This window comes from Frieseomelitta varia, unplaced genomic scaffold (genome assembly GCF_011392965.1).
Source record: "Frieseomelitta varia isolate USP_RPSP 00005682 unplaced genomic scaffold, Fvar_1.2 scaffold_449, whole genome shotgun sequence".
Lineage (NCBI taxonomy): Eukaryota > Metazoa > Arthropoda > Insecta > Hymenoptera > Apidae > Frieseomelitta > Frieseomelitta varia.
Window position 1 is genome coordinate 6241 of NW_025110200.1, and position 864 is coordinate 7104.

General features: G+C 39.4%; 1 protein-coding gene across 1 annotated transcript in view; it reads left to right on the forward strand.

Moving 5' to 3' along the window:
• Positions 1-508: 508 nt before the first annotated feature.
• LOC122532353 (nuclear receptor coactivator 2-like) overlaps positions 509-864 on the forward strand; it is a gene marked incomplete at its 5' end in the record, with an annotated part of 23549 nt that continues 23193 nt past the window's right edge. Inside the window, one exon of the mRNA XM_043661070.1 lies at positions 509-736. Within this exon, the coding sequence (XP_043517005.1) occupies positions 509-736 (228 nt within the window). The remainder of the gene's footprint in view (positions 737-864) is intronic.

Consider the following 864-nt stretch of genomic DNA (forward strand, 5'->3'; position numbering starts at 1 on the left):
AAAAATCGAGTTTAGAAAGTTAATATCGTTAATATCGTTTACCATGCCTTCTTGTCTTTTTCTCTTTATCGAAGAAACTCATCAACCTTGTAGCAACAGTTGGTTAAATTGCCCTACCGGGGGCCATTATCGATACATTGTTAAAAAAATGACCTGGTAAAATGACTTTACGTGTGGCTTTTACGCTCGGTATTTAATACACCAGGAATTTCATTCCGCCGTGCACAATTTAGATATTAATTTAGATATTGGGTTTTTAACGTTTCGTTCCATAAATCGTATTTTCCAATTAGACGTTTGATAAAAATGTTAGCCGCGTTGAAATGTTATTCGGTCCCTACTTCTACCTCTGGTCAAGTAAATTTCTGAGAAATAACGCGACGTTCGATTCTCAAGTGGAAACTTCTTTTCAATCAGAGTTTAAGTACAGTCGTAATATTTTCACGTGGACGATGTCGATGAAACGTAGAGAGAAAGAGAGAGAAAAAGAAGGTTAATTTAATCCTCCATTTTGGAGAACAGCCGAAACCTAGTAAGAATTACCGAGCGAGACGGCCAGAACGATCCAGTGATCTGTTCAATTTTGATTGTTTACAGTAACAAGTGCCTTAACGAAAAAAGACGACGGAACCAGGAGAACCTGTTTATCGACGAGCTTGCCGAGCTGGTTTCCGCCACGGACATGAGCTCTGGCAAGACTGACAAATGCCAGATCCTTCAGAGAGCCGTCGACCAGGTAAGAAGACAGATCTCCCTACGTTTCTGCCTTTCAAATGGCTGATCGATAAACTCAACAGCGAAGTCCTTCGAGATCCGATCGAGGAACGTCGTTTCTTTTTTTTTTTTCTTTTTTTTTTTTTTTTT